This window comes from Salmo salar, unplaced genomic scaffold, assembly GCF_905237065.1.
Source record: "Salmo salar unplaced genomic scaffold, Ssal_v3.1, whole genome shotgun sequence".
Taxonomy (NCBI): domain Eukaryota; kingdom Metazoa; phylum Chordata; class Actinopteri; order Salmoniformes; family Salmonidae; genus Salmo; species Salmo salar.
The window spans coordinates 44,822-68,233 of record NW_025547902.1 but is presented as its reverse complement, the minus strand read 5'-3'; the positions used below and the strand labels follow the sequence as shown (position 1 = coordinate 68,233).

The following is a 23,412-nucleotide window of genomic DNA, read 5'->3' as shown; positions in this document are numbered from 1 at the left end:
CTTTACGTTTCAGCACCACAAAATGGTCCTCTCTCCACATGAATGAAGTTCAAATGTAACTTTTGCATTATTTAGGTGGGGTAACTTCCTTCCTGGGACATTTGGGATTTTACATTTTTACATTTTTAAATTTCACCTTTATTTAAACAGGTAGGCCGGTTGAGAACAAGTTCTCATTTACAACTGCGACCTGGCCAAGATAAAGTAAAGCAGTGTGACAAAAACAACAACACAGAGTTACACATGGGATAAACAAATGTACAGTCAATAACAAAATAGAAAAATCTGTATACAGTGTGCGCAAATGAAGTAAGGAGGTAAGGCAATAAATAGGCCATAGTGGCGAAGTAATTACAATTTAGCAATTAACACTGGAGTGATAGATGTGCAGATGAGGATGTGCAAGTAGAAATACTGGTGTGCAAAAGAGCAGAAAAACAAAAACAAATATGGGGATGAGGTAGGTAGTTGTATGGGCTATTTACAGATGGGCTGTGTACAGCTGCAGCGATCGGTAAGCTGCTCTGACAGTTTATGCTTAAAGTTAGTGAGGGAGATATAAGTCTCCAACTTCAGGGATTTTTGCAATTCGTTGCAGTCATTGGCAGCAGAGAACTGGAAGGAAAGGCGGCCAAAGGAGGTGTTGGCTTTGGGAATGACCAGTGAAATATACCTGCTGGAGCGCGTGCTACGGGTGGGTGTTGCTATGGTGACCAGTGAGCTGAGATAAGACGGAGCTTTACCTAGCAAAGACTTACAGATGACCTAGAGCCAGTGTGTTTGGCGATGAATATGTACCGAGGACCAGCCAACGAGAGCATTCAGGTCGCAGTTGTGGGTGGTATATGGGGCTTTGGTGACAAAATGGATGGCACTGTCATAGACTGCATCCAATTTGCTGAGTAGAGTGTTATTTTGTAAATGACATCGTCGAAGTCAAGGATTGGTAGGATTGTCAGTTTTACGAAGGCATGTTTGGCAACATGAGTGAAGGATGCTTTGTTGTGAAATAGGAAGCCGATTCGGGCGGACGGGTGCAGGCAGTGATCGGTTGAAGAGCATGCATTTAGTTTTACTAGCATTTAAGTGCAGTTGGAGGCCACAGAAGGAGTGTTGTATGGCATTGAAGTTTGTTTGGAGGTTTGTGTCCAAAGAAGGGCAAGATGTATACAGAATGGTGTCGTCTGCGTAGAGGTGGATCAAAGAATCACCCGCAGCAAGAGCGACATCATTGAAATATACAGAAAAAAGAGTCGGCCAGAGAATTGAACCCTGTGGCACCCCCATTGAGACTGCCAGAGGTCCGGACAACGGGCTCCCCGATTTAACACACTGAACTCTATCTGAGAAGTAGTTAGTGAACCAGGCGAGGCAGTCATTAGAGATACCAAGGCTGTTGAGTCTGCCGATAAGAATACTGTGATTGACAGAGTTGAAAGCCTTGGCCAGGTCGATGAATATGGCTGCACAGTACTGTCTTTTATCGATGGCGGTTATGATATCGTTTAGGACCTTGTGAGTGGCTGAGGTATACCCGTGACCAGCTCGGAAACCGGATTGCGTAGCGGAGAAGGTACGGTAGGATACGAAATGGTCGGTGATCTGTTTGTTAACTTGGCTTTCGATGACTTTAGAAAGGCAGGGCAGGCTGGATATAGGTCTGTAACAGGTTGCGTCTAGAGTGTCTCCTCCTTTGAAGAGGGGGATGACCGCGGCCACTTTCCAATCTTTAGGAATCTCAGACGATACGAAAGAAAGGTCGAACAGACTAGTAATAGGGGTTGCATCAATGGCGGCGGATCATTTTAGGAAGAGAGGGTCCAGATTGTCTAGCCTAGCTGATTTGTAGGGATCCAGATTTTGCAGCTCTTTCAGAACATCAGCTATTTGGATTTGGGTGAAGGAGAAGAGGCGGGTGCTTGGGCCAGTTGCTGCGGGGGGTGCAGAGCTGTTGGCCGTGGTTGGGGTAGCAAGGTGGAAAGCATGGCCAGCCGTAGAGAAATGCTTATTGAAATTCTTGATTATCGTGGATTTATCGGTGGTAACAGTGTTTCCTAGCATCAGTGTGGTGGGCAGCTGGGAGTCTGGAGTGAACCAAGTGCTATATCTGTTTTTCTTTTTGCATCTCGGGTCGAAGAGGCTTTTATTATAATTTAAAAATTATTCACAATTCATTTTGGGACTTTGAGGGGCAAATAATTTTTCTGGCGGGCAAGATTTTTCGGGCGGGAGCCAGTTGGGGAACCCTGATTTATAAAGACCAGAGCTACAGTTGAATACGGAAGTTTACATACACCTTAGCCAAATACATTTAAACTTAGAGCACAATTCCTGACATTTAATCCTAGTAAAAACTCCCTGTCTCAGGTTAGTTAGGATCACCACTTTATTTTAAGAAAGTGAAATGTTAGAATAATAGTAGAGTGGTTTACTTATTTATACAACATGATGCTGCTACCCCCGTTCTTCACGGTTGGGATGGTGTTCTTTGGCTTGCAAGCCTCCCGCTTTTTCCTCCAAACATAACGATGGTCATTGTGGCCAAACAGTTCTATTTTTGTTACATCAGACCAGAGGACATTTCTCCAAAAAGTACGATCTTCGTCCCCATGTGCATTTGCAAACCGTAGTCTGGCTTTTTTATGGCGGTTTTGTAGCAGTGACTTCTTCCTTGCTGAGCGGCCTTTCAGGTTATATCGATATAGGACTCGTTTTACTGTGGATATAGATACTTTTGTACCTGTTTCCTCCAGCATCTTCAAAAGGTCCTTTGCTGTTGTTCTGGGATTGATTTGCACTTTTCACACCAAAGTACTTTCATCTCTAGGAGACAGAATGCGTCTCCTTCCTGAGCGGTATGACGGCTGCGTGGTCCTATGGTGTTCATACTTGTGTACTATTGTTTGTACAGATGAACGTGGTACCTTCAGGCATTTGAAAATTGCTGGGGATGAACCATACTTGTGGAGGTCTACAATTTTTTTTCTGAGGTCTTGGCTGATTTCTTTGATTTTCCCATGATGTCAAGCAAAGACGCACTGAGTTTGAAGGTAGGCCTTGAAATACATCCACAGATACACCTCCAATTATCTCAAATTATGTCAATTAGCCTATCAGAAGCTTCTAAAGCCATGCCATAATTTTATGGAATGTTCCAAGCTGTTTAAAGGCACAGTCAACTTAGTGTATGTAAACTTCTGACCCACTGGAATTGTGATACAGTGAATTATAAGTGAAATAATCTGTCTGTAAACAATTGTTGGAACATTTACTTGTGTCGTGCACAAAGTAGATGTCCTAACCGACTTGCCAGAACTATAGTTTGTTAACAAGCAATTTGTTGAGTGGTTGAAAAATGAGTTTTACTCCAACCTAAATGTATGTAAACTTCCGACTTCAACTGTATGTGGAGTTTGTCTACCGTTCATGAGGCCCAGGGGAGTAGAACTGTGGTCTAATTGGCTCTAACTGTGGACTAACTAGAGTAACAGTGGACTAACTAGATAAACTGTGGTCTAACTAGGCTCTAACTGTGGTCTAACTGTGGTCTAACTAGACTGTGGTCAAACTAGACTAACTGTGGTGTATATTTGTTACATTATAGTGTGCATATAATTGCCTTTTCCTAGCACTTCTCAGTATTTGGTATTCACACTTACCTTATTCAGTCACGGAATGCGCTCTGCAGGTGTGGCTACCTTGCACGCTCTGAATACATTTCATTCAACCACTGAAAATCCTCCCTCTTGCTGGTCAACAGATTTTCTGGTGGAGTTTTCATTCAATAGGGTTTTCAGCACATTTGTGACCGACCGCCTCGATCTTATGTAGCAAAATTTGAAATTGTGGTTTTTACATTGGATAAAAGTAGAGACTCAGAGCTAGAACATTGTATATCATACACTGCAGTTGAAGAACAATGGGAAAGTAATTCTGCTTTGAAAGTTGATAACCTTGTAACCCCACATTTGAGAAAATGGCCCTTGAATAATTTGGTACACCTACTGGAGAGCTCCTCTTTTTTAACACCCATTCAGCATTGTTCACACCCTCTTAAACCTTAGCCCCACCCATCTCTTTAAGGATTCACATGTGAGGCCATGTGCTAAACAGAGTGAGTAGTTTAGTAAACAACCAAAGATTTCAAGACTAAAAGTGGTAAAAGTAGTAGCCTTACAATAAGGAAAAACTCCAGGTAAAAATAGTAGTTCCCTACAATAAGGAAAAACTCCAGTTAAAAATACACTTGATCTAGTCCTTGGTTTAAATCCTAATCAGACTTTGGTGGCGGTCATGTTCTTCACATTATAGTCTCTGGTAAACACACATTATATCAAATAAAATACAAATGTCATTTGTCTCATGCACAGGATACAGAAGGTGTAAACAGTACAGTGAAATGGTTACTTGCATAGTAGCAATATCAAAAACAGAAAGCGTCCAGAGAAAAATATTTTATAAATATTTTAGAATTATGAGATGGTGCCTACCTGACACACTTGTCTAAATTGATCGATCATGTGAAGCAAATTATATAACCACCCCCCAGTCACATCTAGCTAAGTGGATGGGTCATTATTGTCTACACATGTACACATGTTTATAAAATACAATAGATCGCCGTAATCACCCCCAAACACTAACTTGATGGGTCATGTAATCATCTGGTGATGTAGCTAGCTATTTAAACAATGAACCGGCATAATCCCAACTCATACAACTACCAACCAATACAAACATTGTCTTAGCTGTAGTATGAATCTGCAAGTAGCTAAAGAAAACCAACCAGGTTCAATGTTAGCTAGCTAAAATTAGGCTACAAATTGCAATGCAAATGGATTTCTGATTCGAATAATACTGCTACACAGATCATACATGTAACGTTAGCTAGAGTGCCAGCAAGCTAGCGTTCGCTAGCTAGCGAACAGTACACTTTAACTCGCAACGACTTTCTGACAAAATTAAAAAACGTGTAATATCTGAAAATGAAGATTGACTCTTACCTGAATACATAGATGAACGCTTCAAGGCAGACTGGAACCATTTACCTCTGGTTTGTAGCTACGTCTTGTTTGGCCAGCATTGTGTCAAGTCACTCCTGTTCACACTGACCATGGCGTGTGCAGAAAGTAGCAAATCACTTTTCCCAACTGAGCTGTTGATAGTGTCTACTAAATTCAGGGCAGCAATGTTGTTGAGAAATGTAGCAAACTTTTGTAGTTCTCGATGGCTAACGTTATATATTTCAAAGACGGCGCAGGAGAAAGGACTATCAACACATACTGAGCAGCTCACGTTATAGACAAAAGCAAGCTACATGGCAGACGATTCCAAACTCATCTCCCGGCATGTTCAGCCCAGCCATTATCTCAGCCAATCATGATTAAGGGGAAGGTTCCTCCCTTTTTCTGTGGCTAAACCAACTAGGCACGTAATTTAACACTTTTATTTGTATTTATGGATGGAATACAAGTTTGTTATTAAGGTACATGAAAGTTCCAGAAGCAATTTCTGCCCAACAATGCATTTTGATAAAAAAAATGTACGTTTACATTCAAATTTCTCTCCTGTGAAGTGGTGACGTGACATACACCTAGTTTAGTGAAACGAGTCACATTTTTAAATACGGTGCACCTTTTGGTTAGAATTTTGTTGAGACTCACAAGAATATGTAGAGAGAACGGGTCCAGAATATATGCATATTTGTTTCAGCACCAATTGGTAGATTTAAAAATACTCTAATCTTGTAGATTATTTAGGTTTAGGAAAGTGTTTAGGAATCATTTAAAAAATGGTTTTGGGAGCCTTTATACATGAAAGAAATATAACTGTGGTTTGATTAATCCTGAAAATTGCCACATTCAGTTCTTCAACCCATGTTTATGTTGGAAAATGATACCCTCGTCTATTGACTGTACTAATCATGGAACTGTGTGATGATACGTGCGGCCAAGTATTACCCTATGCATCAGTTTCAAACTGTTACAGCTTGGTCTGTGCTCTGCTCCATAACGAGCTACAGTTCAAATAAGGAAATCAGTCAACTGAAATAAATTAATGGAACTAGGAATAGATATAGTCCTTGGTTCACTCCAGACCTGTCGTCTGGAGTGAACCAAGGACTATATCTATTCCTAGTTCCATTTTTTTGAATGGGGCATGCTTATTTAAGATGGTGAGGATGGCACTTTTAAAGAATAACCAAGCATCCTCTACTGACGGGATGAGGTCAATGTCATTCCAGGATACCCCGGCCAGGTCGATTAGAAAGGCCTGCTCGCAGAAGTGTTTTAGGGAGCGTTTGACAGTGATGAGGGGTGGTCGTTTGGTCGCAGACCCATTACGGATGCAGGCAATGAGGCAGTGATTGCTGAGATCTTGATTGAAAACAGCAGAGGTGTATTTGGAGGGTGAGTTAGTTAGGATGATATCTATGAGGGTGCCCGTGTTTACGGATTTGGGCTTGTACCTGGTAGGTTCATTGATCATTTGTGTGAGATTGAGGGCATCAAGCTTAGATTGTAGGATGGCCGGGGTGTTAAGCACGTCCCAGTTTAGGTCACCTAGTAGCACGAGCTCAGAAGATAAATGGGGGGCAATCAATTCACATATGGTATCGAGGGCACAGCTGGGGGCAGAAGGAGGTCTATAGCAAGCGGCAACAGTGAGAGACTTGATTCTGGAAATGTGAATTTTTAGAAGTAGAAGCTCGAATTGTTTGGGTACAGACTTGGATAGTAATACAGAACTCTGCAGGCTATCTTTGCAGTAGATTGCAAACCCGCTCCCTTTGGCAGTTCTATCTTGGCGGAAAATGTTATAGTTAGCGATGGAGATTTCAGGGTTTTTGGTGGTTTTCCTAAGCCAGGATTCAGACACAGCTAAGACATCCTGGTTGGCAGAGTGTGCTAAAGCAGTGAGTAAAACAAACTTAGGGTGTAGGCTTCTAATGTTAACATGCATGAAACCAAGGCTTTTACGGTTACAGAAGTCAACAAATGAGAGCACCTGGGGAGTGGGAGTGGAGCTAGGCACTGCAGGACCTGGATTAACCTCTACATCACCAGAGGAACAGAGGAGAAGTAGGATAAGGGTACGTCTAAAGGCTATACGAACTGGCCGTCTAGCACATTCGGAAACAGAGAGTAAAAGGAGTAGGTTTCTGGGAACGATAGCATAGATTCAAGGCATAGTGTACAGACAAGGGTAAGGTAGGATGTGAGTACATTGGAGGTAAACATAGGCATTGAGTAATGATCACTGGACAGATATTGCTCTCCGGTTTTGTGATGAAACAAAGGTGTGGTTGAATTTATTCTGCTATTGTGTCTTCTTATTGTCTTAGCCTTTAGACCTATATATCACTGTGTCTTCTTATTGTCTCAGCCTTTAGACCTATATATCACTGTCTCTTCTTATTGTCTCAGCCTTTAGGCCTATATATCACTGTGTCTTCTTATTGTCTCAGCCTTTAGGCCTATATATCACTGTCTCTTCTTATTGTCTCAGCCTTTAGACCTATATATCACTGTCTCTTCTTATTGTCTCAGCCTTTAGACCTATATATCACTGTCTCTTCTTATTGTCTCAGCCTTTAGACCTATATATCACTGTGTCTTCTTATTGTCTCAGCCTTTAGACCTATATATCACTGTCTCTTCTTATTGTCTCAGCCTTTAGACCTATATATCACTGTCTCTTCTTATTGTCTCAGCCTTTAGACCTATATATCACTGTGTCTTCTTATTGTCTCAGCCTTTAGACCTATATATCACTGTCTCTTCTTATTGTCTCAGCCTTTAGGCCTATATATCACTGTCTCTTCTTATTGTCTCAGCCTTTAGGCCTATATATCACTGTCTCTTCTTATTGTCTCAGCCTTTAGGCCTATATATCACTGTGTCTTCTTATTGTCTCAGCCTTTAGGCCTATATATCACTGTCTCTTCTTATTGTCTCAGCCTTTAGGCCTATATATCACTGTGTCTTCTTATTGTCTCGCCTTTAGGCCTATATATCACTGTGTCTTCTTATTGTCTCAGCCTTTAGGCCTATATATCACTGTGTCTTCTTATTGTCTCAGCCTTTAGACCTATATATCACTGTCTCTTCTTATTGTCTCAGCCTTTAGGCCTATATATCACGGTGTCTTCTTATTGTCTCGGCTTTAGGCCTATATATCACTGTGTCTTCTTATTGTCTCAGCCTTTAGGCCTATATATCACTGTCTCTTCTTATTGTCTCAGCCTTTAGGCCTATATCACTGTCTCTTCTTATTGTCTCAGCCTTTAGACCTATATATCACTGTGTCTTCTTATTGTCTCAGCCTTTAGACCTATATATCACTGTCTCTTCTTATTGTCTCAGCCTTTAGGCCTATATATCACTGTCTCTTCTTATTGTCTCAGCCTTTAGGCCTATATATCACTGTCTCTTCTTATTGTCTCAGCCTTTAGGCCTATATATCACTGTGTCTTCTTATTGTCTCAGCCTTTAGGCCTATATATCACTGTGTCTTCTTATTGTCTCGGCTTTAGGCCTATATATCACTGTGTCTTCTTATTGTCTCGGCTTTAGGCCTATATATCACTGTCTCTTCTTATTGTCTCAGCCTTTAGGCCTATATATCACTGTGTCTTCTTATTGTCTCGGCTTTAGGCCTATATATCACTGTGTCTTCTTATTGTCTCAGCCTTTAGGCCTATATATCACTGTGTCTTCTTATTGTCTCAGCCTTTAGGCCTATATATCACTGTGTCAAGGCATATGAACTAACAGGTTATAGAGCAAGCAACGCAATTATCACAACATAGGTTGTAATATGGCTTTTTTCAGCGTCTCCAGTGATTTTACACACGCACCACTACTGGTGTGATGACTACTGTGATGATTATTAAAGAGAATTAAACTGGCAAACAAGTGGTGCAGATGCTGTTTGGTTGTTTTTCAATCATCCCAGATTTTAATTAATTAAAGATTAATGAGACGAGTGATGAGACAACTCAAGGAATCTTTGACAGGTTGTCCAGGTCCAAAATTATTTTAATACACCACGGTGGAATGGTTATACTTCAACAAACACCTTGAAAATGTCAAGATCTACTTGCTTTTTATGTTGCTAACTCACAAACTTTAACAGATGCACAATTGAGAGGATCCTGTTGGGCTGTATGGCAACTGCACCGCCTGCAACCACAGGGCTCTCCAGAGGGTGGTGCAGTCTGCCCAACGCAATACCGGAGGCAAACTACCTGCCCTCCATGACACCTACAGCACCCGGTATCACATGAAGAGCATCAAGGACAGCAACCAATCGTGCCACTGTCTGTTTACCCCGCTATCATCCAGAAGGCGAGGTCAGTACAGATGCATCAAAGCTGGAAAACAGCTTCTATCTTAAGGCCATCAGACTGTTAAATAGCCATCACTAGCACATTAGAGGATGCTGCCTATAGACATAGACTAGAAATCACTGGCCACTTTAAGAAATGGAACACTAGTCACTTTAATAATGTTTACATATCTTGCATCTCATATGTATATACTGTGTTCTATACTATTCTACTGTATCTTAGTCTATGCCACTCTGACATCGCTCGTCCACTTGGCCTCCCGAGTGGCACAGTGGTCTAAGGCACCGGATCTCAGCCTTTGGTTCGAATCCAGGTTCGAATCGTGATTGGGAGTCCTATAGGGCGCCACACAATTGGCCCAGCGTCGTTCAGGTTTAGCCGGGGTAGGCCGTCATTGTAAATACAAATAACTGACTTGTTAAATAAAAAATTTAAAATATATGTATATATTCTTAATTCCATTCCTTACTTAGATTTGTGTGTATTGGGTATATGTTGTGAAATTGTTAGATATTACTTGCTAGATATTACTGCACTGTCAAAGCTAGAAGCACAAGCATTTCACTACCCACAATAACATCTGCTAAACACGTGTATGTGACCAATTAGTTGTTTTTTTATTTGATTTTAATTGGTGGGTCCAAAACCGCCCATACATTTGATTGGTCAACATTGGAAGGTTCCTCGGCCGTCACTACAACCGATATTTATAGAGTTGACAGGTGAAAACTATATTGCCAAATATGGCATAGACATTATGTTTAACAGACAGCTAACATGGTACTATGAGCACTGACATGGTACTTAAACATACATGGTTTGATCTGGTCAACAACTCAGGTTTCAGAATGTCTTGGTCAGTTTATTCACTGGTCCAGAATGAGCAGCTAGAGGAATTTCTCTGTCAGCTTGTCTGTGGCCGTTTTAAGTGTGGTTTCTGATTTCTGAACAGGAGTGAGGATACCAACACAGTATGATTCACACAGTAGAAGCATATAATATATAGAATATACTGGATACATATATTGGGTATATATTGGATTATAATAATTGAGAATATATATAGGGTAAATATAGAACCAAGGACTAGTTATTTTATTCAACCCTTATACACTTTGGCTCTTTCTCAGTCCTCTGAAAATCAGTCCTCTCCTTCACTGATCTGCAAATCAGTGCAGATTCAGGGGACAAGACAAGGAGAGAAGGGATTTTTAAGCAATTGGTCTGTTTACATTTCCACATATGCCATACCCACACCGCCATCTATTGGTCAATTCTGGTGTTTATGATCACCAGGGACTGAATAATGTATTAAGCATCTCAGAGTAACATTGCTGATTTATGATCAGTTTAGCCTTTTAGATCTCATTGAATAAGACTACATGGACAGGGAGGACCTGATCCTAGATCAGCACTCTACTTTGAGACACTTGATGCTCACATTGTTTGCCTTTATTTGTCAAATAGCTGATAAAAATGTTATAGCCTACAACAGATTCCATGTGAACCAAACCATGTTTTTAAAACAAATGTTTTGTTAACTGATTGATTTGTATTTATCATCTCTAGTCACAAGATAATGCAAAATGAACTGTGGCCAACTGAAAGTCATTCCCTCCAGTCTCTACAGAGTTCCATCTCACATCATCATACTTGTCATCAACTACAGAAATCAAATAAACAAATAAACTCAAATTGACTCAAATAAACATTAATAACAAATTGACTCAAATAAACATCAATAACAAAATCCTTGTCAAAAACAAAAATAAAAAAGTGAAAACATCAACAACAAAATGAAATCCTCATCATCAACAACAAAATGAAATCCTTATCATCAACATCATCATCCAGGCAGATCGCTCAAGATTGACTTCGAAATGAGGATGTCCTGAGGATGTCGGAAAATGCCTTCAAAACCGGCCACGTCATTGAACAAATCATAAGGTGTGGTCCAACTAAAACTTATTTTACATATTCTTAGTAATCATTGTTGATAAAATAAATTATTCAAAGTATAAGCAATGTGTAATACCTTTATATGAAAAAACGAATGCATTTTTTCACAATAAAATTACATTAAGATTAAAATGCTAAATGTCAAATTGCAACAACCAAAGCCAAGTCAACCGTTTACCACTAAACAACCATGCAGTCCCTTCTAATCATTAATCTGTGATTAAGGCATATCATGCCATAGGTTAGATGGTAAGTACATGAGAAAAATATAATTATTATAATAGAAAATAAATTACCAATGGCAGACTAGCTCCTTATTTGCCTGTGTATTGTGTTTACTTATGGACATTAGCAAGTAAAGCACTCTGAATCTGTTGGTTAACTTGTTGGTGTTCAGATTTACTCTTATCTGTATGATTTCTGAATGTAGCTTAAAGTGCTTTGCTTAAATCTACATGATGTTAAATGTTGTATTCCTACTCCTTTAGCTATTTCATTATGGAACATCTGATCTGTAAATTCCTAAGATGTTATTGTTATATCTAGCCTAGCCGTAGAAGAACGCAGATCTGCACAGTTTCACATTGTACATCACTCTCTCGTTTAACAACGTACAGTATGACGTATAGCACGTCGTACCATACATAACATTTCCCCCCCCTTTCCAAAACCAGGGACTGGTACCATATGTAAAATGTCCATAGGGGAAGAACCTAGAGTGATACCTGTAAGAAATAAACATTAACCCTTAAACAGAAGGACTCTCCAAACTAACCAGTTCAGTCCATTAACCAGGAGGTTGACTAAGACACCTACCGGAGCCTAAGAATGAAAAGAGGTTAAGTAGTCCCCCAGATGAGCAGGGCGAGTTCGTGCCCGTATAGGCCTTTCTTCAACCGCCACCGCTTGTGGCTCTGGCCCTTGGGGAGCCCGCAGAGGCTGGGGTTCGGGTGGAAGTGGTGGGGGAGGTTCATCCGGTGGCGTCTCTGGCCTGCATGTCTGTTCTGTGTGCATTCGTATTCCTCGAGGGGCAGGGACTTTTCTGAGGCGCCTGGCGTGCCAGCGTGATCCATTGCTCAACATGAATGTGGCGGACCCCAGTTGTCGACTGACCTGCAAGGGGTTCCGACCAGAATGAGGCCATTTTGTTGCACCGCTGAGGCCGTCGGGCTCGGACCCAGTCAGACACTCAATGATCGACTTCTTCACCCTGTGTGCCTTGTCAAAATGCTGTTTCATTGCTCTTTGGTGCCTGGTCACTGCCTGCTGTTCTTGGGTGCACCTAGTCGCCGGTTCTGCTACTCTCTGTGTTCTGAGTCTGTCCAGTGGCAGTTCCATCTCACGACCTAGCATGAGGGATGCCGGGGAGGCCTGTGTTGTTGTGTGTTTGCTTGCTCTGTAGTGCATTAGCGTTTGATTCAAAGCAGTTTGGAACGTGCACCCCTGGACCAGGTGCGCTCTGATGCCGTTCTTCAGCGTTTGGTTGAAGCGTTCCACCCCTCCGTTAGCTTGTGGGTTGTAGTAGGCCATGCGGATGTGTTTGATTCCCTTGTTGCTGAGATATGAGGAGAACTCGGCAGAGGTTAGCTGGGGCCCATTGTCCGTGGTAAGGGTGAGGGGTAGGCCCCACCTTGTGAACAGGCTGTCTAGGATGTCCACGATGGCCTGTGCTGTGACAGTTCCGACAGGAACCACTACTGGCCACTTAGAGTGGAGGTCATACACCACCACCAGGAAGCGCTGATGTTGAGGGACTGCGTGTCCATGGATTTCGCCACAGATGTCCAGTTGGATGTGCTCCCAGGGGCGGGACGGCCATGCGAGAGGCTGCAGGGGGGGTGGGGCGGACTGTCCTGTTTTCCCACTGAGGAGGCATGCAGCACAATCCCTGACCAGGGCTTCAATGTCGGGGTCGATGCCTGGCCACCACACAAGGTCTCGACATCACTGTTTGACCTTCACTATGCCCAAGTGCCCCTCGTGCGCCATGGATAGAACACGCGCACGCAGACCACTCGGGACCACAGTGCAAAACCCTCGAGAGACACAGACTTCTTCCCAGCTAGAAAGTTCGTGCTTCACCCTGGCGAAAGTCGCCAGCTCTTCCGGCACGTGTGCTGGCCATCCAGTGTGTATGTAGGTGCGCAGGGTAGACAGTGTAGGATCCTGTTCCGATGCTTGCTTCAGCTCCTCCAGTGAGACGACTGACTGAAGAGGAGCGTAAAGCATTTGTACGAGCTCTGTTTCGTTGTCGTCTGGCAAGACGGTCGGAGTAGTAGCTTCAAAGGAGCGTGAGAGGAGGTCTGCCACCACGTTATCCCTCCCCGGAGTGAACTTCAGCTGATAGTCGTACTGTCTGAGGCGGTCGGCCCATCTGTGCAGCCGAAGTGGCTTGTGGCCAATTCCTGATGTCGACAGTAGCGTTGTGAGGGACTGGTGGTCGGTTCGGAGCGTGAACAGACGGCCATATAGGTAGAGGTGCCACCTTTCGCACGCCCAGACACAGGCCAGTGCTTCTCGTTCGCCCACAGAGTACTGTTGTTCTGTGCGGCTCAGGGCCCTTGAGGCGAAGGCGATGCCCTTCTGCAGCTGTGAGAGGACAGCTCCTAGTGCTCCAGCTGAGGTGTCACATGTGACAATGGTGGGGCAGACGGGGTCAAAGTGAGCCAAGACTGGGGCTGTGGTGACCTGGCTCTTCAGTGAGCGGACCGCGTCTGAGCAGGCTGCTGTCCAGGCCCATGGCTCATCCTTCTTGAGGAGCTGGCGAAGGGGCGCTGTGGTCTGGGAGTAGTGGGGCCGAAACCAGAGGTAGTAAGCTGTCATGCCCAAGAATGAGGCCACCTGAGAGGCTGAGGTCGGTTCCGGGATCCGGTGGACGGCTTCAATGTTCGACATGAGTGGGGCAATGCCTTTGGCCGACAGGCGGAACCCCACAAACTCGACGGCTGGAGCTGCAAAGGTGCACTTTCCACCGTTAAGGGTCAGGTTGTTCTGCAGTAGAGCGCTGAATACTCTGTGGAGTCGATAATCATGGTTGTGGAGGTCAGGGCCGTGGACCACGATGTCATCCAGATAGACCGCCACCCCAGGTATTCCAGCGAGGATGGTGCTCATCACCTTCTGGAAGCAGCTGGGGGCGGAGCTAAGTCCAAATGGCATGCGTGTATATCTGAACACGCCAGCATGTGTAACAAAGGCCGTGAGGTCTCTGCTAGCTGCATGGAGGGGCACCTGAAGATAACCCTGACGAAGGTCAAGCTTCGTGGAGCCATGGAATTGTGCGGTCAGCTCCTCAGCTGTAGGCAAGGGGTACTTATCCGGGACAACGGCCTTGTTCACAGCACGGAGATCAACACAGGTCCAGATTCCACCTGACTTTTTGGTTGCGATGACCAAGTTTGAAATCCAGGGGGCAGCGTTGACTGGCTCAATGATGCCTGCATCCAACTGTGCCTGGAGATCTTTTGTGACGTCATCACGCAGTGCAAAGGGAATGCGCCGCAGGGGCTGCATGACTGGGGTCACTTCCGGATTCACTAGGGGCCTGTGAGTAAAAGCTGTGAGGCAGCCCAGTCCATCAAACAGAGTTGGCCAGTTCTGTTGCCATGTGCAGGTAACCTGGTGGATAGCTGACCCACTGTCATCTTTCAGTGTGAATCCCAAGCCTGTGAAGAGGTCGAGGCCCAAGAGGTTGCCCCCCCCCCGCTTTGCAACATGAAATGTGAATGATGGCAGATGCTTGGTGCCGTAGTGTACTGGGACCTGGAGGGTGCCTACAATGTCTATATTGGATCTGCCGTACCCACACAGGGCAGTGGAGGGCTGTTGGAGTGGTAGGTGACTGAAAAACTTGTAGTAAGTAGCAAGGTTGAGCAACGACACCGCAGCGCCAGTATCCAGCAGCAAAGGCAAACCCACCTCACCCAGCTGCACAGTGCATGTCCTGAATGACACATGGTTGGTGGAGACAGTTCGGATTTCCGTGTGTTCATGTTGACAGTGAGATGAAACTAAGGTCCTGTGCTGGGTGGAGCTAGTAGCTGGGGCAGAACGACACACTTTCGCAAAGTGATTGTATTTTGAACAGTTCTTGCATATTTTCCCAATGGCTGGGCAGTTTGAAGCCCTTGAATTGTGAGAGCTAGCCCCACAGTTGCCACAGCTACTTCTGTTTGTTTGTCTGTGTGCCTGCTGCACGGGCATGCCGGTGTCTGTGTCCATGCAGCTATCGACATGGGAGGCCGTGCGCAGCACGTGATCGTTGTAGTGCGCCTGCTCGGGCTGAAGCTGTTGTGTGAAAATAGCTGGGGGCTGAGTGTATGCTGCAGAGCTGTCTGTTAGCATAGTAGAGCATTCCAACGTCGCTTCAACCTGGAGTGCTATTTTAATAGCTCCATCTAGTTGTAAATTATCCGATTCCAAAAGTAGTTTCTCCCTTGTCTTTTTCACATAACGTCCCCTCTATCAACTGATCCCTGATGATCTCGTCCTGAACTGTCCTGTAGTTACAAGAGCTAGCCAAATCCCTCAGATTAGCCACGTAGCTTTGAATGGACTCACCCGGCCGTTGGTGTCTCTTCCGTAGCCGGTAGCGTCGGAGGAGCACTCGCTCTTTCCCGACAAAGTGGTTCCGTAGGAGGCTGACTGCAGCAGTGAATGTAGGAGCCGATCCAAGGGCTCTGAAAATACTCTGTCCCTCTGTACCGAGGCAGTGACGGAGCAGTGCTGTCCTCCGCTTGTCGGAGATTGTAGAAAAGTCCATAGCTTCGAGATAAGTGTTAACCTGTTATGGCTAGGGGGCAGTATTTTCACGGCTGGATAAAAAAACGTACCCGATTTAATCTGGTTACTACTCCTGCCCAGTAACGACAATATGCATATAATTATTGGCTTTGGATAGAAAACACCGTAAAGTTTCTAAAACTGTTTGAATGGTGTCTGTGACTATAACAGAACTCATATGGCAGGCAAAAACCTGAGAACATTTCATGCAGGAAGTGGCCTGTCTGACAAGGTGTCGTTCTTCTTGTCTCTGTTTATTGAAGAGTGAGGATCTTAGCTGTCCCGTGACACTTCCTACGGCTGCCATAGGTTCTCAGAAGGCGGCAAAAAGCGGAATCGTGGCTTTGCACGCTCTGGCTGAAACAAAGTAGCGCGTTTGGGTAGTGGCTGGTTAGAGTACTGTGAGACTCAGGCTCGTGCCCGCGTCGACCGAAATGTTTGTTTTCATTCCTCTGTTTAGCTAAATGGACATTCCCGGTCGGAATATTATCGCTTTTTTACGAGAAAAATGGCATAAAAATGGATTTTAAACAGCGGTTGACATGCTTCGAAGTACGGTAATGGAATATTTAGATTTTTCTTGTCACGAATTGCGCCATGCGCACGACCCTTCTTTACCATTCGGATAGTGTCTGGGACGCACGAACAAAACGCCGCTATTCGGATATAACGATGGATTATTTTGGACCAAACCAACATTTGTTATTGAAGTAGCAGTCCTGGGAGTGCATTCTGACGAAGACAACAAAAGGTAATCAAACTTTTATAATAGTAAATCTGATATTGGTGAGTGCTAAACTTGCCGGGTGTCTAAATAGCTAGGCCGTGATGCCTGGGCTATGTACTTAGAATATTGCAAAATGTGCTTTCACCAAAAAGCTATTTTAAATCGGACATATCGAGTGAATAGAGGAGTTATGTATCTATAATTCTTAAAATAATTGTTATGCTTTTTGTGAACGTTTATCGTGAGTAATTTAGTAAATTGTTAGCAAATTCCCCGGAAGTTTGCGGGGGGTATGCTAGTTATGAACGTCACATGCTAATGTAAAAAGCTGTTTTTTTATATAAATATGAACTTGATTGAACAAAACATGCATGTATTGTATAACATAATGTCCTAGGTGTGTCATCTGATGAAGATCATCAAAGGTTAGTGCTGCATTTAGCTGTCTTCTGGGTTTTTGTGACATTATATGCTAGCTTGAAAAATGGGTGTCTGATTATTTCTGGCTTGGTACTCTGCTGACATAATCTAATGTTTTGCTTTCGCTGTAAAGCCTTTTTGAAATCGGACAGTGTGGTTAGATAAAGGAGAGTCTTATCTTTAAAATGCTGTGAAATAGTCATATGTTTCAAAAATTGAAGTTTTTGTATTTTTGAGGAATTTGTAATTCGCGCCACGCCTATCATTGGATATTGGAGCAGGTGTTCCGCTAGCGGAACGTCTAGATGTAAGAGGTTAAAGCTGTCAAGCCAGTTATTCCACGGGACTGGAGGTTCGCCAGGCACGGCGAGGAATGGTGCTGGCGGTGGTAAACTGAATTCAGCCATCTTCGTTGCCAATGTTATATCTAGCCTAGCCGTAGAAGAACGCACATCTGCACAGTTTCACATTGTACATCACTCTCTCGTTTAATGACAGGTGCCACTCATTCTGACAACCCATTCATCCGTAAAGCAGCACACTGTCGTAAACCATAACGTACAGTATGACGTACAGCACGTCGTACCATACATAACAATTATACAGTTTATTAATGCATCTGAAAATGTGTTTTTCCTGCTGCGGTTGTTCTTTTCTAAATTGCATTGGGTATTGCCAGATTTGCACATTATTTCAAAAACTTTATTGAGACAACTGGTTATACATATGATGATTCTGTGATATGTCATTTCGTTGTTAAGTCTATGAAAAGTCAATCATGTTTTTGTTCAGCAAGTCATTATATAGTAGTGCACTTTATTTCATGTTGAATGACCTTTTCAAGCTCTTCAATGCATCACCAGGTGTAAATGCCTTCCAGTCCTCTGGGATATCTGCAGGAAGTGTTGAGTTTCCTCTGTCTTCAGTGATTCTCTCATTGAATTTGGTCATCACGTACTTCCAGTAGTCTGAAGCCTCAATGCTGGAATCTCCAGTTATTAACCAGTCAGGGTAATATTTCTGGTAGTCCTTGTAGGGGTGAAATGTTCCTCCAGTCTTGGCGTTGGAGAATCTACAGCCACTAACCACAAGAGATGAACATATCTCTATTACTAATTTATTTGAAGACCTCCACCTATAACCATTGATACCTTCTGAACGGTGAATGGAGGAATGGTGTTTGGTGTGCTTTATCCCCCCTGCTTCACAAGGTACACCACAGAAGGGACATTGTTCTCCACAGCCAAACAGACTGGTAAACATCTCGTCATGAGGCTTGAATGGTAGAGATCTGAGTCTCTCTTTGATGTCTCCTCCCTTATCGTACTCAGCTGCCAGTGACTGTTCCATTTCTCTCACACAATCTGTTAGGTAGTCAGCAAACTGTTCTTTATTTGCATCTTTAAGAATGAGCATCAGAATGGAATCCAGAGCATCTTTAGGAAAGACAAGCTTCTCTCCAAGAGCATCGCAAATAATGCCAATGAACATCTTGATGTTATTTACAGTAGTTTTATTGCTGACATTTGAAATGGCAGCAATAATGATTTTGACTATCTTTGACAGATGTTTTATCTCTAGTTTCTTCAGACCGTTGTCCTTTGAAAGTCGTTGGACAATTTGGTCAAACAGCCAGTCCTTCACAAACCTTTCATAATGCTTTATGTATTCTCTATATTGCTCATATTTTCCATCAGTCAGGAGCTGTTTCAAAATGGAGAACTGGAAAGCTCCTCGGGTGCTGTAATCCTCTGACCCTTTACCAGTCTTCACTTCATCAACTACATCAGGACCAATCATTTTGGTCACATAGTCCTGTACAGCTGTCTGTAAGAGCTTTGAGAACTCCTCAGCTTTCTTTTGGCACTGATCTCGGTTATGAAATAAGTCTTTGAACTCATTAAGGTACTTGTTCTTAGACTGTTCCAGACACTTTCTTGGGTCATTGACTTCAATAAAATCATCATGCATCTTCTGAAACTCTATGGCTGCTCTGCCACAGATGTGTTGTTTGAGAGAAACCTCACATTCCTCACTGGCTTGAACTTGTGTGTGTTGTTGCAATGTTTTGTCAATTATTCTAAGCAGTTCTTTGATGTGAGTGTCATAGTAATCAGTTTTGCTTTTCACCCTCTGGGTTACAAACTCCTGACACTGTCTCATGATGTCATCACAGAGGTCTTGTAGTTTTTTCCTGTGATAGTCGGAAGACCCATGCTTTGCAAAGTTTTTAACCTGCTTCCACCGACTCTCTGATTCCAAAACAAAGGCTTTTCTCCCACAATCCACCAAGATGTTTACAACCAACATCTTGTTGACAACACTCCCCCTCGTTGTCAGATTATCACGTAACATGACGAAGGCAGTTTGAGCCACATCTCTTCTTTGGAGACCTTTGAAAGTTATCTCAGACAGAGTGTTCCTCCACATGATTTCAAACTCTTTACTGAGGGCCTCATCATCTGATAGACCAGATTTTCTCTGTCTACATTTCTGAAGCAGATCTACTACCTTTCTCTCCAATGTACTTGTCTGAGAACTCTTGATGTTGTTCAGTTCTGTCATTCCCTTTTTGATTTCAACAGCTCCTAGCAGTTTGTTCTTTACTGTGTTTTCTATCTCTTTTCTCAGCGTTTTGGCACTGGACACAAAGTCCTCCTTGAATTTTTCGACAAGATTGACATGGCCATCTTGCTTTTCAAAGTATTTTACTAGATTGTCTTGGATTTTCTTTTCTCCCAATGATAGCTTCTCAGATGCTTCTATCATTAAGTCTTGTAGCACATCTCTTATGGACCTCTGGAGATGTTGATCTGTCATGACAATATTGGACATTTTAGTTTCAGCACTCACCATCCATTTATACATCTCCTTCTGGAAGGCCCATTCCCAATCATTGTACTCAGAGCATAATCTGGAGTATGCATCCGCAACCAAGCTGTTTCTGAAACTAAAGATAAATTTCTCAAATTTCACTGCCTCCCACAAGCTTTGTGTCCACTTCAAGAAACCTGTCAAGTCATCATTACTTTGGCATTTTCTGAAATCTTTCATCAAGGTCTTCTTGAAGCCGTACACAGCCTCACTGTAGCCAGCATTGACTGGAGCCATAGGGGGAGTCCCATGCCAGAGTCCTGGGATATAGCAGCTGCTTGTGTCTGGATCATACTCCATCACATCAGTGAACTTGGTGATATTCTCCTTCTTCTCCATTCTGGCTGCTGCCTGGGTCATTTCATTCAACTGTTCCAACAACTTCTTTCTGTCTCTCATGTTGTTGTCATGAGCAGACATGTCTGACACATTCTGGTGCATAAAATGACATATTGGCTTCTTCCCCACTTCCTTCATCCTGATAAAAGCATGAACAACAATCTGCAGAATGTCTTTCATCTCTGTGGAGTTCTCCATGGCAATGTTGATGATAGTGACATCACTGAGTCCTATCACCAGTGTGGCCAGTTCATTGTCATGTTCATAGCTATCATCTAGTTGAGATAGCGCTGGTGATTTCAACCCCTCTGTGTCAATGATCATGATGAAGTCACATTTCAACTCCTCCTTGAGTTCTTTGTTGACTTTAATCAGCAGCATGAAGGCCCCTCTGGTGCATCTTCCACTGCTGACAGCAAACTGGACACCAAACATGGTGTTGAGGAGAGTGGACTTCCCTGTGCTTTGGACCCCTAAAACTGTGACCACCCGGATCTTGCTGTTGGATTGGACAAGAGTATGAAGCTGAGTCAGTACAGCTGACATCCATTTCAGAGGGATATTTGATGCATCTCCATCCACAAGCTCAATGGGGAAACCATCCAACAGCATCTGAGCACACAATCCAGGGAGATGCTTCATCTGATTCCTTTGTAGGCCACTTTCAGGGAGGGAGCAGGCAGCTTCATATAATTGACCCAACTCACGCAGGAAGTGTTCAAGACCCAAGGAACAGTCAGATAATTGCTTATCCAAATCTTTAATTTTGTCTTTTTTCTCTGGAGAATTTTGGCAAAGATCTTTGTACCGGTCCCGCAAAGCAGACAGGTTCTGACGTGACAGATTGTCCAGATTTATCCGCATCCATTTGAGGAAATAGGATCGCTCAGGTCCTGATCTTGACATTCCAGAAATGAAGCGTGCCATTGCATCTGACATGTCACATTTACGTTGCTTCTTTCTCAACTCTTCCACCTTTTTCTTCAGAGAGCTTTTGTAGTGTTCAATGTTTTGTTCCCCTGCTTTCCTCAGTCTACATCTCTCTTTCTCCAACTGGGAAATCTCTTTCCAGATTTGCCCTTGTAAGGGTAGCTGTTTGTCTTTGAATTTAATTGTGTCTTTGATGTTCCTGGTGATTTCATCTGCCATCTTCCTGGCACTCTGACACTCATCACTGTCTTCATCAACCAGAATCCCAAACTGATGAGCCACGTCAGCCATGTTTTCAATTGTCAATCTGTTTTTTATTTTTTTGATGTTGTCACCCACAGATGACTGCAGGGTTTTAACAAATTCTGCATCATTCTGCTTCTTCTTCACAATCACATTTGTTGGGTTGATTCTGTAATTTGTGATCATTTTCTTCAATGTGTCGACCCTGAATGTTTTTTTCTGAGAGTTGACAACCAGAAATAACTCTGCTTTTGTGATTTTGCCTTCCAAAACCTTGAAATCTGACTCAAAATCATCAATGAAAATGTATACTGCAGCTGATGTTTGACACAGAAAAGAGAACTGTGTTTCAAAGGACCTGATGTCTCCTCTGAGATTGGCCACTGCCACAGGCTCTGTGAACATGTCTATGTTTCTGTTCCCAGATGGAAAGTACCAGCTGATTTCAACCAATCCATTTGAGATTTGCAAAGGGACATCGCCACATTCCATATCATGATGAACAAAACTGTCATGGTACTGTTGAGTGTTACTAAGCAACTTGTTCAAAATCTGAGACTTGGACAAGCTGCTCTCTCCTAGCCTAACAAAGGACACCATAGGAATATCAGAGACAACAATTCTGTCCTCCACAAAAGCATTTGTGGCCATTTGGGAAGAGGGTCTAAACTTCCTCACTATGTCCCTCAAGGCCCACAGTATCAATGTGCTTTGTTTTGTGTCACAGTTGGGCAGCAGCAGAGGAACAGCAAACTGACACATGGACATTTTCTGGACCAACTCCTGTTGCAAGAAACCATCTGAACACAGAAACAGGGCTGTAATCAGGTCCAGTGGATTAATTACATTACTGTTATCAGTGTCAGTGTCCAGGTTGCCTACACCATAATAGGAAACATACTGGTCAGTGGTCAGACATTTGACACTCCTAGCATTCACATTTGCCATCATTAATTTCTTAAGGAAGGCCCCTGGAAGTGACTGCATAGTGGTAAGAGGTTCATCTGATGTAGTATTAGCATTTATCTCAAGGACAGTACTTAACGTCAGCTTGTTTTCATAATGATCTTCTAGTCCAGTCTTTGATAACAGCTCCCTGAGACAGGATCCTGTAAATAGAAATGAAAAGATAGCCATGATTACAAATCCTCTTCAACGTGTAGCAGAAAAGCACCTTAACAGGTGTTTTACAATGTATTTTAGATTAAGTTAAAGCAAGCAAAGGCAGACCATCTCTGACACAATGACTCACAGAAATGGAAGCAAGCATTTAAAGGTGAATTCAGATACAGTATGAGCTGCAAATCCATGGAGCTCCTTATCTCCTAAGGGAGCTATTATGATATCAGATTCAGTATGGTAATTTCTGTTTGGATACATTTGGAAGCAGCCATTTTACTGCAACACCAATGAAATATCAATTCAATGGACAAATTGTCAGCTAACTGTGTTTATTGTGATAGAACTATATCAGTATCTCTTTACTTTACAGTATGGAATAAAGGTACAATAACATGTCCTGTTTCTAGATCTATATCAGTATTTCTATCCATTACAGCATGGAATAAAGGTACAATAACAGGTCCTGTTTCTAGATCTATATCAGTATTTCTATCCATTACAGCATGGAATAAAGGTACAATAACAGGTCCTGTTTCTAGAACTATATCAGTATCTCTATACATTACAGCATGGAATAAAGGTACAATAACATGTCCTGTTTCTAGAGCTATATCAGTCTCTCTATACATTACAGCATGGAATAAAGGTACAGTAACAGGTCCTG

At 42.9% G+C, this 23,412-nt stretch overlaps 1 protein-coding gene across 5 annotated transcripts in view; it reads right to left on the bottom strand.

Moving 5' to 3' along the window:
- Nucleotides 1-17,702: 17,702 nt before the first annotated feature.
- The window catches only part of LOC106597511 (interferon-induced very large GTPase 1), a 39,364-nt gene continuing 33,654 nt past the window's right edge, over nucleotides 17,703-23,412 (bottom strand). For all 5 annotated transcript variants that reach the window (XM_045711694.1, XM_045711697.1, XM_045711696.1 and 2 more), the window contains one exon: nucleotides 17,703-22,735. In XM_045711694.1, coding sequence (XP_045567650.1) covers nucleotides 18,057-22,735 — 4,679 coding nt within the window. In that variant the 3' untranslated portion in view covers nucleotides 17,703-18,056. The remainder of the gene's footprint in view (nucleotides 22,736-23,412) is intronic.